The sequence below is a fragment of the Bos grunniens genome, chromosome 10, assembly GCF_055505025.1.
Source record: "Bos grunniens cultivar Pamir isolate PY7600 chromosome 10, Bosgru_T2T1.0, whole genome shotgun sequence".
In the NCBI taxonomy this organism is placed as follows: Eukaryota; Metazoa; Chordata; class Mammalia; order Artiodactyla; family Bovidae; genus Bos; species Bos grunniens.
Window position 1 is genome coordinate 48,297,627 of NC_141174.1, and position 12,913 is coordinate 48,310,539.

The following is a 12,913-nucleotide window of genomic DNA, read 5'->3' on the forward strand; positions in this document are numbered from 1 at the left end:
CTTTCAGGTTCCCAAATACACCTTTGGTGCCTCATTTCAGCAAGAACTCTTACTCCTAATTTAGTGAGGTCAGTATTTTTCATACAGAATACACATATAAGGTGAAGAAGTACAAACTGTAACTCCTGAGCGTGTCAAAATCACCTCATTGAATATAGATTCCTAGAGCCTCTTCCCTTCCCCTTGCTGCTGCTAAGTCATTTCAGTCATATCCGACTCTGTGCAACCCCAAAGACGGCAGCCCACCAGGCTCCCCCATCTCTGGGATTCTCCAAGCAAGAACACTGGAGTGGATTGCCATTTCCTTCTCCAATGCATGAAAGTGACCCTTCCCCCTAGACATTCCAATTCAACAGATCTGGTGGGAATCAGAAGTTAGTTTTTTCCACAAGTGTCCAGTGATTCTGAAGCAAATATAAGAGAGCTCAAATTCTGAGAAACAACATTTTGAACAGAGGAATGGAATTCATTCTGGTATGAAAGGCAAATCCATGTATTATTCCTAAAGCCTTTCACAATGAGGCCTTATAAAGACCGTGCCCAACTTAAGATGGTTCAACTTTACAATGGTGCAAAAGTGATACACATTCAGTGGAAATCATACTTCAAATTGTGATCTTTCCCAGGCTAGCCATGCAGTAAAATTCTCTCTGATGCTGGGCATCTGGCAGCAAACCAAAGCTCCCAGTCCACAGAGTGAACAACTTAATAGTTAGAATCATTCTGTTTTTCAATTCCAGTAGAGTATATCATAAATTACATGAGATATTCAACACTTCATTATAAAAGAGGCTTTGTGTTAGATGATTCTGCCCAACTGTAAGCTAATGTGTTCTGAGCATGTTTAAAGAAGGCTAGGCTATATACAATATTCAGTAGGTTAGGCTTTTGCATCTTCGACTTACAATGGGTTTGCCCAGAAACAACTCCATCGAAAGTCCGGTAACATCTGTATGTATCTTGTTTTCAGACGTACCTTTTTAATATAGATTTATATTTGTATTTATAGCCCTACCCCAAGCCTCTATCACCATCTGTAATCCGTCACTTCCTTAAACAGAGAAGTAACTGCTCCTCTGTGCCTTTGCTCAAATTGTTCATTTCCCTTCCTCCTAAAATGCTTTCCCCTCCTGCTCTTAAACAAAATGCAAGATACAGGATAAAAGCACCTCCTTTCAGTGTCTTTTCACATACGTCCTTCTCCAAATCACCTCCAATCACTTCATAAAACGTAACTCTGCTATCAAGTCATACCCAACATTTCTATCAACCTCTACACACTACGGCTGACCGCAAGTCTTATACATCTGTATAGAGATGGACCTCAGCAAAGATGCTTGACCCGGCATGCGTTCAGCAAGGTTTACGGAATTGAAAAATGTGGCCCACATACAACAGTGGGCCAACAGACTCCCAGCTTCCCCGTGGGCTCTGGCTGGAATCGTTCCTCAACCTCATTACTGCCGGCCTCTCCCAAGAGCGGCCTAGTGACCAGCTCTGCTCGGACCACCTAAAGGAGAAACTCCCCCAGCGGGAGCTGGAGGTCCGAGCCCGTAGTAAAGCCAGCCTCACGCGCCGAAATCCCAGGCCAAACCCCACGCCAAGTTGGTAGGCGCAGAGTAACCCCGCGCCGAGCGGGCACGGCTTCAGCCCGGCGGGAGCGCAGCTAAAAGCGCCCCCCTCCCCACCTCCTCACCTTGCAGTCGTTACGAACGAACATCATGCCGTGGCCTGGGTAGATAGGGCCCGAACAGAAATAACACTTTTCAATCCGCATGTTGAATGCGCGTGGGGACTCGCCGGCCGAACGCCCAGCTGAAGAGGAAGTGACGTAGCCCCGCCACAGGAAGTGATTCTCTTCCCAGTTCTCCAGAAAGAGCATCCGGAAAAGGCGGTGCCCTTCAGGGCTTCTGGAAAGCGAGCCGAACGTGACTGCGCCTCCCCGTGGCCGCGCCGGGAAAAGCGCTGCCGTTTGGGGCAGGCGCAGAAATGCAGTCCGGTTGGCAGCTGGCAGTCTGGACAAGTGCAGGGTTCTGAGCCTTCTGAACTGGCTGTTACAGCGTCTAGTTTTTCCACTTACCGTATCATATTAAGTCAGCATTTACTCATGTCTTATATATCCTGTCTCTAGTTTTTGCTGTTCCCAGGCGGCTCTCCACACTTGGCTAGTCTCTAGGAACTCATTTCTCCACGGCTCGAGCCCCGCCGGATTCCAGTCCCTAGAGGACTTGCCTGGTGTCCACGGCGGGAACTTGCTGCCCCGCACGGCAACCGAAGCTGCTGAGTCTCAGGCTCGCAGGACTTAACCAGCTGTGTTTTAAAAACTTGTAGTGGTGGTCTTCTCCACCTTTACTCCCTCTCCGCCTTTTAATTAATATACATATATTTAATTACTAGACGTAAAAAAATCACCATTTGTACAGGAAATTGATGCTTTTGAACTGTGGTGTTGGAGAAGACTCTTGAGAGTCCCTTGGACTGCAAGGAGATCCAACCAGCCCATCCTAAAGGAGATCAGTCCTGGGTGTTCATTGGAAGGACTGATGCTGAAACTGAAATTCCAATACTTTGGCCACCTGATCCGAAGAGCCGACTCATTTGAAAAGACCCTGAGGGTGGGAAAGATTGCAGGCAGGAGAAGGGGACGACAGAGGATAAGATGGTTGGATGGCATCACCGACTCAATGGACATGGGTTTGGGTGGACTCCAGGGGTTGGTGATGGACAGGGAGGCCTGGCGTGCTGCGGTTCATGGGGTCATAAAGAGTCGGACACGACTGAGCGACCGAACTGGACTGAACTGAAGCCCTAATACTCCCTCTCTCTCGCTCTCTTAACCTCTCTGTACCTTATCTCTCTGTGCTGAATTCTGTGTAATTTCCTCCGGTCTATCTTCTAGTTTGCTGCTGCTAAGTCGCGTCAGTCATGTCCGACTCTGTGCGACCCCATAGACCGCAGCCCACCAGGCTCCCCCGTCCCTGGGATTCTCCAGGCAAGAACACTGGAGTGGGTTGCCATTTCCTTCTCCAATGCATGAAAGTGAAAAGTGAAAGTGAAGTCGCTCAGTTGTGTCCGACTCTCAGCGACCCCATGGACTGCAGCCTTCCAGGCTCCTCCGTCCATGGGATTTTCCAGGCAAGAGTACTGGAGTGGGGTGCCATTGCCTTCTCCGAACTTCTAGTTTACCCATTCTCTTTTCAGACTTGCCATTTAACCTCTAATCATTACATTCTGAATGCCAGTGGCTACATTTTCCATACATGGAAGTCTTTTTCTAAATTCAAACCAGTCATGTATCTTTAATAAAGTCTTCTTTTCCCAGACATTTCAATTCCTTTTATGTTTATAATTATTTTTTGATCTCCATCTGGTAAGCATATTATTTGAAGTTCTTAAGTCCCATATTGCTGGATTTTGGTTCACTGGCCCTTGCTCATGTTTGGGGCTGAAGCTGGTGGGGAAGGAACAGGTTTTCATTTTAAATAGTGAGCTCATCCTTAGTAGGTGTTTTCTGTAAAAATTCTGTAAATTCTGGGTGGAAATGTTCCCTCTGAAGAGATTCTGTTTGCTTCTCCCAAGTAATCCAGAGGTATTTCCAGTCACAAATTATTTTATGTTAGCGTATGTCCATTTTTTGGCTTAAACATTTCCAGGAAAAAAAGAAAAAACAGGAGAGGAGTAATGTAAACTTGAATCTTAAACCTGTGTAAAAGCACACTTATGGTTATAAATTCACAGGGGAGATTAAGACATAGACCAGGCCCTGGCTTTGAGTGTGTTTGGGGTTAGGCCCTCCGTTTCAGCATCCTACCTCCAAGGAATCCAAAGTTTTCTCTCATGATGGCATGTAGCCATTAAAGCTGAGCACCTTGATTACTGGTCCTGCAAAATCCAAACCAAAAGCAAACCACATCCAGTATCAGTTTGTTACAAGATCCCACTGTTGTTGCTGATGTTGTCTGTTTTGTGGAGGAAGAGGGATGGTCTCTAGGTATTATCCTTACTTTCTTCAGAGATCAATAGTTCATTTAAAAAATACATTCATTATATTTCATCCAGCATCATCAAGTACTTTATAATAGAAGAGTTTTCTAGTTCTAAACTCATCCATCTTGCCAAAAATAGAAGACCTGTAAATACTATATAGAGTTTTCCAGGTTATAAGAAGCCAAGCAAAGCATTCTTTATTGTGCAAAAATAAACAAATGGGGACTAATCAAACATATAAGCTTTTGCATAGCAAAGGAAATCATAAAACAAAAAGACAACCTATAAAATGGGAGAAAATACTAGTAAACAATGTGACTAACAAGGGATTAATTTTCAAAATATACAGACAGCTCCTACAACTCAATATCAAAAAAAAAGCAATCAAAAAGTGGACAGAAGATCAGAACAGACATTTCTCTAAAGAAGACAGGCATATGAAAAGATGCTCAACTTCACTAATCATTAGAGAAATGCAAATCAGAACTACAATGACATATCACCTCACACCAGTCAGAATGGCTATCATCTAAAAGCCTACAAATAATAAATGCTAGGGAGGGGGTGGAGAAAAAAGAATCTTTCAACATGGTTTTTGGGAAAGTAAATCCGTGCAGCCACTATGGAAAACAGTATGGAAATTTCCTTTAAAAACTAAAAATAGAGTTAGCATATGATCCAGCAATCCCACTCCTGGGCATATATGGAAAAGACAAAAACTAATTTGAAAAGATACTTGCTCTCCACTGCTCATAGCAGCACTATTTACAACAGTCAAGACATGGAAGCAGCCTGCCCCCATTGACAGATATATGAATAAAGAAGATGTGATAAATAAATAAAAATATATATATATATACACACACACACACAATGCTTGGCCATAAAGAGAATGAAATAATGCCATTTGCAGTAACATGGATGGACCTAGATATTATCATACTAAAAAAATTAAGTCAGGCAGAGAAAGATAAATACTATATGATATGTCTTAAATATGGAATCTAAGAAACAGTACAAATGAATTTATTTATAAATCAGAAACAGACTCACAGACATAGGAAACAAACTTATGGTTACCAAAGGGGAAAGGAGGAAGGAGGATGAGGAATATATTAGAAGTATGGGATTAACAAATACACACACTACTGTATATAAAGTAAACAACAAGGCCCTACTACTATAGAGCACAGGGAACTATATTCAATAGCTTGCAATAACCTATAGTGGAAGAGAATCTGAAAAAGAATAGACACATGTATATTATATATTAATATATACTTATATAATATATATATAATGTTAGCAAAAAATTACTTTGCCAAAACAGATTGTAAATCAACTACAGTTCAATTTTTAAAAACTTCTAATTGGGAATTTCCTGTTCTGTCCAGTGGTTAAGGCTCCACACTTCCACTGTGGGGGCAAGGGTTTGATCCCTGGTCAGGGAACTAAGATCCTGCATGCCATTTGGAATGGCCAAAAACAAAAAAAACCCAAAAAGTCCATATTGAACATTTCTTCAATGGATTGTTATCTATCTTGGTATCAACTTCAAAAGATCAAGAGTATACCTCTCAGAGTTCCTATGCTATGCTATGCTAAGTCACTTCAGTCGTGTCCGACTCTGTGCGACCCCATAGATGGCAGCTCACCAGGCTCCCCCGTTCCTGGGATTCTCCAGGCAAGAACACTGGAGTGGGTTGCCATTTCCTTCTCCAATGCATGAAAGTGAAAAGTGAGAGTGAAGTCGCTCAGTCATGTCCCGACCCTCAGCGACCTCAAGGACTGAAGCCTACCAGGCTCCTCTGTCCATGGGATTTTCCAAGAAAGAGTACTGGAGTGGGGTGCCATTGCCTTCTCCATCAGAGTTCCTAATTTCTTATAATAAACCAATATGGGCTTATTATTTGGGAACCTTTCTAAACATTTTGAAGTCTTGGAGTCTTACTTTGAAAACTCTTTCATTTGACTCTGCTGCATCTTAAGTCCTCTATTCAGTCCAATAGCCATTTGAGGACCTACCATGTTCCAGGCCTTTTCCGGGTAGCAGCAACACAGTTTTGAAGAAAACTTCCCACGTCCCTATCTTCACAGAGCTTATATCTTAGTGAATAGAGACAAACATACAAAGATATTGACTGGTGATAAGTGACATGTACAAAAACAGAGCAGAATAACAAGGCAGCAGGGGACAATCTGATAGGGGCCATGAGAGGGAGTGACTGCTGTTTTAGAGAAGGTGATCAGCAAAGTCCTTTTGGACAACACGACTTTGAATTGTCCTACAGGGTGGGAGAGGGAGCCATGTAGATATATGGAAGACAAGCATTCCAGGCAGAGGGAACAGCAGATATTCCAGGAACACACTTGACTGCTCCAGGGAGGCCAGTATGCTCACAGAGGAGTGAGTGAGGTAGACAGGGTGGCAGGAAATAAGGTCAGAGAGTCCATCTCCCCGTATTCCCTCCTCATCCAGTTAAGTACCACACCCTCCCCAATGCTTCTTGCATCCCATCTCTCAGCCCCAGCCTTAGTTCAAGCCCTTACCATCCTTGCTTTGTTCACCTGTCAACAGCCGGCACAACACTTCATGTGCTGTCGGTGCTCCATCTGTGTTTGATGATGACACGTGTGAGTTACCTTCTCCAGAACCTGTTATCTTGGCTGGTCCCTCATCAAGTACCTAATGGAATTTGTGTCTCTGAACGTGCTTTCCTTGAGCATTACATCCTCTGGGTTGAAACTTTCTTGTAAAGGGAAATGAAGTTATGTTCACACATAAATGACAGATTAGACCACTTTTTTATTATAAGCTTATCTGGCACAAAATTCACTGAAGATATACTTCACTTTTACAGAAGCCTGTAAATAGAAAAATACACTGACACATAAAAAAAGTTTATGTTGGTGCTTCAAAGTAAATTTAAACATGATTTCCAAAGAGAATACAGGTTATTGATGTCAATAACTAAAAATGGCTCTTGTGTGCACACTGTCTCGTGTATATGTTTCACTGTGTATTATGTTTAAGGCCAATAGAATCTGTACGAATTGCTCGTTTGGTTCCTGATAGGCTGACACAATACAGATATTGTTTTCTTTTTCACTATACAAATAAATCGTATAAAATGTTCCCTGGAACCTAGCTATAAAATTATTTCCTCCACTTCAGTCTTACAGCAATTTTACAAGGCACTGCTTATGATGAGGACCCTGATCCAGAAATAGCTGGATCTTTTATCACTAGGATACACAATTCAAATGCATAGGACTCAGTGACTTCTTAGTATTTTAAGAAGTCTAAGTTTTAAGGATAGAAATATATAAGATCTTACAAAGCACAACTAAGTTTCTTAAGCAGATGGTGGAAGGGCAGTGGCAAAAAAGAAACAGGACAGATGGTCCGTAAAAAGCCGTTTGAAAATTATCATGTACCAGTAGCTACTTTTCATCACAGTTTTATTTTTCTAATTACAGTTATGCCATCACAAAATACATTTATTTTTATTCTTTATTTAAATTATAATGAGTGGTATTTCTTCCTAAATAGCCATTAAATTCTTTGGAAATGTTAATCTACTTAAACTACTTTAATAAATAAGAATTTTCCCCTTTGATTTTTATAAACAACTGCCATGAAGCATATTTTGAAACACACCTTTAATTTGGTAAAAAAGACATTTTGGCAGTGTGGAAGAGTACATGACCTTGGCAAGATCCAGCAAGTATAGTAAATACCCATGATCTCAGTGAAAACTACAGGCTATAGAATATTTTGTTTTTCTATTTTGAGACAGAATATGAATGTAATTGCTTAAATACAAACATCCATCTTCCATCAAACAGTATAAACAGACATGTTATGTAATTATAAACTAATTCCTTCAATTCCACCCGTATAAAAATAAAACAAGTTTCAAAGATCAACAAGATAGAGCCTGATGGTGAAAAAAAATGATGAGTCGTTCATAAGCTAACTGAAACTGCAGCCTGAGGATGCCAGACCAACATTATAAATATAAAGAAAAAGAAGCTAAATATTTGCTTATCACAAATATCTTCAGCATAAGCACCAGCTATGTTCAATATGGCCAGCACATAGGCCAAGTATAAATGCACATATCACTGTGAACTAAAGGCATAAAAATCTAATTCCCTGACCCTTCAATCAACTTTTCAGAGCAAAGGGAATCGAGCAGGGAGCCAGAAGTCCCCACTTCAGTCGCTTACACAACACTAAACCACCCTAGTCCTTACTCTCAAGGCCCTTCCCACCAAAAATAGTCACAGTGAGCATGAAATCGATCAATCCAGTTTATCCAGGGCCTATAGATATGGCCAACCATTTCTCCTATATTCATTTTAAAGAGAATGCTTACATAAATTATACTCAAGACATTGAACCATCATTTGTGTATATTCTTATTTAATATTTAAATTGTTTAGATGACATTTTAGAAAGTCCCCTGTGGTGCAAGAAGTGACTTAAATTTGTGTTAAGAACGGATATTACATCTAAGATCTTAAAGGTGAGACTCTGGGCCTATGTATGGTAAAGCAGTCATTATATCTTCAGTCATTATACATAATAAATGCGCTGTTCTGTGGCTACAAAATCCTGAATCCTTGAACGATCTACTGCCATGGGGCTAATATTTTATAAGGCACTTTTGGCTATGTGAGATATTTTGCCTAACTCTCAGGCTGAATCCTAAAGAATATTTACAAAGCTGCAGCAAAGTAATTTTAAAACGGGATGCTTTACTGATAGGTCTAATTGGGATGGTGAGAAGCAGTTTGCACGCAAGGCCTGTTTGCCTCTCTCTGAGTCATGTATCACCATAGGGAAGGTCACAGACATGGGCCCCTCGAATGGCTGTTCAGCTCACTAAGCCCCCTCAACAGCCACATGACCCCTTCTCCTTTACTTCATTCAGCTGATCTGCAGAGGTGTGACCGTTGGAACGCACCACGCCTTCGGGAATCCAGGACTTGTCCACACACCGTTCCATTCGCTTCATTATCAGGTCCAGGAGCGTCTCAATAGCCTGGTTTATGTTTGTCCCATTGGCAGCACTAGTTTCAAAGTAGGGGACTCTGAAAGAAGCAACAACTTGGGTTACAGCGTGTGGTGGGAAAGGTCAGTGACCTTTGCCCTTGATAATTCAACTTAGAAAATCAGAAGAATATAAATATATAAGACAAGAAAGGCATTTTAGCACATTAAAAAGTAAAATAATAACTGACACTGCATTCCTAACAGAGATGTAAAACTTCTGGGAGTTTTTATCCCCATTTCACAAATGATGAAACTATAGCTCAGAAAGATGAAGTAATGTGCCCAATTTCCTAATGCTAGAAAGGAGTGGAACCAGGCTTTGAATCCACAGCTGTTCAAGTGTAACCAACTCAACCATAGGCTCTACTGGTTCCAAATTTACATGATGTTGTATGAAGTTCTCCAAAATAGAGAACTCTCACTTGCTGTCAATGGGGGAAAAAAAAAAAACAAGCTGACATGAGACATCAGAGATCCCTGGCCGTATTCGTCAAGGGCTTGGCCCCTTGTCAGCTCCGGGCTGACACCACACCCTTGAAGACAAGACATTCTGAATTTTATAGCACTTGAGGGTTCCTCAAGCATATCAATCTTAAGTGTGTTTATTTTGTTATCCCAGGACCTGAGATTAGGTATAATTCTTTAGTAACTCACAAAGCATCGTTTCAAAACTATAAGGTTATTTTTCACATGTTCTTAAGACATCATCAGTCTTCTTGCAGTGGTCACCCTTCATACTTGGTCTTTGCAAGGGGATTAATCAATTACCTGCCAAATTCTTCCCCCTTCTTAATAAAGTCATGAAAATAATGATATAGTTATATTTTCTTCACACTGTTAACTTCATTCCCACCACTTAGTAAGGAGTCTGACCAAAAATACTCTTAGATGTAAAAACTACAAAAGAAAGTTGTTTAGCCCCTCAGGAGTCCTGCAATTGAATTCAGTAAAATATTCCTTACATTTATAGATACTTTAACATCCATCTCTATTACTCTTGCTGAAGAATGTCTGTTTTCCTGTGTTCTCATAGCATATTAACACTCCATCAATGACTCTGATTACAATTCCAATAGTTCTTTCATTACTTTCTGACTAGGAGCAGCTTCCACAGGAGAACTTTAACAGAATTGTTTTAACCTTCTTAGTGCTTTGACAGATATTTTCAGAACTGTTCTGCTTCCTAAGAATCACAGTCGGGGTGCATGTGCAGGCATGAAGGTTATCTGTCCATTACGATTCCTCAAGGTGATGCCTTATTATCTGCTTGCTTCCTACAGGAACTAACAGGCCTTGCAACTGGACTCTATATTCTTTCCTGTTGGAGTGTAGCTCATAAAAACTGCTTGAAGAACCATCACTGCATTTGAGCAGATAGACCTATCCATCTGTCTGTGAGGTCTGCTGGACATAGTTGTTCCACTGATCCCACCATGCCCATGTTCATAGCCCTTCATACGCTGACTCTAAAATACCTTAATCAGGTACTCCCCTGGTGGTCCAGGGGCTAAGAATCTGCCTGCCAAGGCAGGGGACATGGGTTCAATTCCTGACCCAAGAGGATCCCACGTGCCAAGGAGCAACTAAGCCCATGTGCCACAACTACTTAAACGTGATGCCCTAGAGCCTGTGTGCTCAACAAGAGAAGCCACCCCAAAGAGCAGCCCGTGCACCACAACCAGGGAGTGGCCCCCACTCAGCGCATCTGGAGAAAGCCTGTGTGAAGCACCAGAGGCCCAGCACAGCCATAAGTAAATACACCTTTTTAAAAATAAAGTAAATATCTTAATCAGAGAAGGTCTCACTGGGCAAATTACATCATCTTAGTGATTTTTAAACCTCTTGCCTGGCTATCTCTTTGGTTACTTTCAGTCTTTTTTTTTTCCTACATCTTCATCTGGTGTCTTATCCACAAAATGAAGGAAATGCATTTTTCCCATCCCCCTGGTCACATGCAGTATTTCTCTACCAAGTTTGAAGAAGACATTCTTTATGGAAACTCAATAAATACTTATCAACTATCTATGTTATTAAGTCCCAGGGACACTTTTTGATGCTGCCATTTTTATATGAACTGAATTTTAGTTTAAGAATTCTCAAAATTTAAATACTTAGATTTTCTCCATCATGCTTTCTCAGTTACACCCAAGGAGAATTATTCAATGTCTAAGAATATTGCTTATACTTAAGGAGAAGGCTTGATCATTCTATCACCATTCAGAAAGCTATTGTTTCATGAAAAAACAACTGAAAAATTCATCTCTCCCTATGAGAATAATGGGTTGAAATTGGAAATACAAAAATAAAAAAGTAGTTGAGCAGAAAACTTTCTTGTAAACAGTGGTTACAATGGTTCACATCTCATTTTTAACATTTCCTCTAAGTCCATCATAAATATCTTTCCAACTATAGAGTCATCAGCCTCACTGAATTCCTCAACAGGATCTCTCTCCATTACGCTATTTCTACTTTTCATAGTTTCTTCCATCTCAGCTCCTAATACCCCATAATCATTTAAAGGCATAAATGAAAAATTATAAATAGTCTAAAAATGATAGAACCTATACATGAGGGCTTCCCTGGTGGCTCAGATAGTAAAGAATCTACCTGCAATGCAGGAGACCAGGGTTTGATCCCTGGGTCAGGAAGATTCCCTGGAGAAGGGAATGGCTACCCAGTTAAAACTACGATTTTTCCAGTAGTCATGTATGGATGTGAAAGTTGGACCACAAAAAGGGCTGAGCACCAAAGAATTGATGCTTTTGAACTGTGGTGCTGGAGAAGACTCTTGAGAGTCCCTTGGACAGTAAGGAGATTAAACCAGTCAACCCTGAATATTCATTGGAAGGATTGGTGCTGAAGCTGAAACTACAATACTTTGGCCACCTGATGCAAAGAGCTGACTCATTGGAAAAGACCCTGATGCTGGGAAAGATCGAGACCAAGAGGAGAAGGGGGCAACAGAGGATGAGATGGTTGGAGGGCATCACTGACTCAATGGACAAGAATTTGGGCAAACTCTGGGAGATAGTGAAGGACATGGAAGACTGGTATACAGTCTTCATGGGGTCACAAAAAGTTGGACATGACTTAGCAACTGAACAACAACACCTACTCCAGTATTCTTGCCTGGAGAATTCCATGCACAGAAGTGCCCAGTGGACTAAATAAAGGGGACCCCATTTGTACATGGGGTCACAAAGAGTCAGACACTTAAAGACAGTCTGGACGATGGTTAACAGCCATAACTTCTGGAGCCAGGTTGCCTGGATTCAAATCCTATTACAACTCCATACTAACTGTGTAGCACTGCTGCTGCTGCTAAGTCGCTTCAGTCGTGTCCGACTCTGTGCGACCCCATAGACGGCAGCCCACCAGGCTCCCCCGTCCCTGGGATTCTCCAGGCAAGAACACTGGAGTGGGTTGCCATTTCCTTCTCCAATGCATGAAAGTGAAAAGTGAAAGTGAAGTCGCTCAGTCATGTCCGACTCTTAGCAACCCCATGGACTGCAGCCTACCAGGCTCCTCTGCCCATGGGATTTTCCAGGCAAGAGTACTGGAGTGGGGTGCCATTGCCTTCTCCGGTGTAGCACTGGCAAACTATAAATATCTGTGCCTTAGTTGCTTTATCCATAAAACCAGAAAATATCACTATCTTCCTATTAAGGATTAATTGAGTTAACATCTAAAGGACTTAGATTGGAGTCTGACACATAAGAAATGTGTCGTTTCTGACAAATCTGTCATTAATAAACATTTTCTATTTCAAACACAGTAATGGGTTACAAAAGTTTGTTTTTAACTTTGTTGTTTAAAACTCAGAATATATAGAATCACTGAATTGTGGAAAATCATAGCTCCAAG

At 41.3% G+C, this 12,913-nt stretch overlaps 2 protein-coding genes across 20 annotated transcripts in view; both read right to left on the reverse strand.

Moving 5' to 3' along the window:
* Positions 1 to 1,823, reverse strand: part of RSL24D1 (ribosomal L24 domain containing 1) — a 32,427-nt gene extending 30,604 nt beyond the window's left edge. For all 10 annotated transcript variants that reach the window (XR_015134576.1, XR_015134573.1, XR_015134574.1 and 7 more), the window contains exon 1: positions 1,697 to 1,823. Coding sequence is in view for 6 of the 10 variants with exons in the window: in XM_086321080.1 (XP_086177206.1) it covers positions 1,697 to 1,777 (81 nt within the window). In the remaining 4 variants the exon portion in view is untranslated. The remainder of the gene's footprint in view (positions 1 to 1,696) is intronic.
* A 4,950-nt stretch (positions 1,824 to 6,773) lies between these two features.
* RAB27A (RAB27A, member RAS oncogene family) overlaps positions 6,774 to 12,913 on the reverse strand; it is a 79,948-nt gene continuing 73,808 nt past the window's right edge. For all 10 annotated transcript variants that reach the window (XM_086321071.1, XM_086321072.1, XM_086321075.1 and 7 more), the window contains one exon: positions 6,774 to 9,087. In XM_086321071.1, the coding sequence (XP_086177197.1) occupies positions 8,889 to 9,087 (199 nt within the window). In that variant the 3' untranslated portion in view covers positions 6,774 to 8,888. The remainder of the gene's footprint in view (positions 9,088 to 12,913) is intronic.